The 869-nt window shown below is 35.7% G+C and overlaps 1 protein-coding gene across 1 annotated transcript in view; it reads right to left on the reverse strand.

Annotated features, from left to right (window-relative positions):
• LOC119592527 overlaps window positions 1–869 on the reverse strand; it is a gene marked incomplete in the record, with an annotated part of 25,120 nt that overhangs the window by 3,389 nt on the left and 20,862 nt on the right. Inside the window, 1 exon segment of the mRNA XM_037941385.1 lies at window positions 811–869. Coding sequence (XP_037797313.1) covers window positions 811–869 — 59 coding nt within the window.

Below are 869 nucleotides of genomic sequence, written 5' to 3' on the forward strand. Positions count from 1 at the left end.
TGAGAACTATTTTGATTAGGATATATGAAAGCTACAGAAGTAACACACATGCTCACTATCAATTAAATTGTCTAGGAAAACAGTGTGCAGTATATGTATGTGTGATATTCGACGCAAATATCCATCCATTTGCAGAACTTTTCAATAAAGACTTATTGCTAACATGCACATTTTCCATCCATTTAATTGTGAAAGAATATGTAAGAACATCTTTCAGAATGCATAGCAAGACATCTTTGCAATCTTCATGCACAGAGAGAGCTGTAGAGCCTTTCGAAAATTGTGTATTACACCATAAAAAGCAGAAACTCGAACCCAGGTTCTCTAAGGAACAGCCAAAGAGAACGGAGCTGAAACCGCAAGACCACAGTGGGTCATTGTACTTAGTGGATTTGTTATCTAGAATGACCGGTTGCAAATTAATGCCAAGAAAGGTTATTTACATTTTTTTTTTACTTTGTCTTAATAGATCTTTCTGGAGAGATGATGGATATGTAGATGATAAGTACAAAGTGAAAAATATAGAAAATGTATGAAATACACCATTACGAATTCAGTCATTGAAGATCTAGTGTTGTAATGTGCAGTATACGATAAAAAGAAAGCATGCTTTAGTTCCGGTAAGATTATCATTTATATACATAATTTAATCAATAAGTACACTCTTATCTCCTTGTCAACAGAAGAAAGAGGTAAGTTTATTTCATGGATCTACCGTTTATTGATGCTCATCTAGTATGTGGAGCATCGGGTTTCTCGAAGCTTTTTATCAAGCCATTTACATCTTGCAAAATACGATAAAAAACTGACGTCTCGTTGGAAACACTGTCCGGCGAGTCAGTGCCCTCCGGATCCTGGTTTTTGCGGTC

The sequence above is a fragment of the Penaeus monodon genome, chromosome 30 (genome assembly GCF_015228065.2).
Source record: "Penaeus monodon isolate SGIC_2016 chromosome 30, NSTDA_Pmon_1, whole genome shotgun sequence".
Classification (NCBI taxonomy): domain Eukaryota; kingdom Metazoa; phylum Arthropoda; class Malacostraca; order Decapoda; family Penaeidae; genus Penaeus; species Penaeus monodon.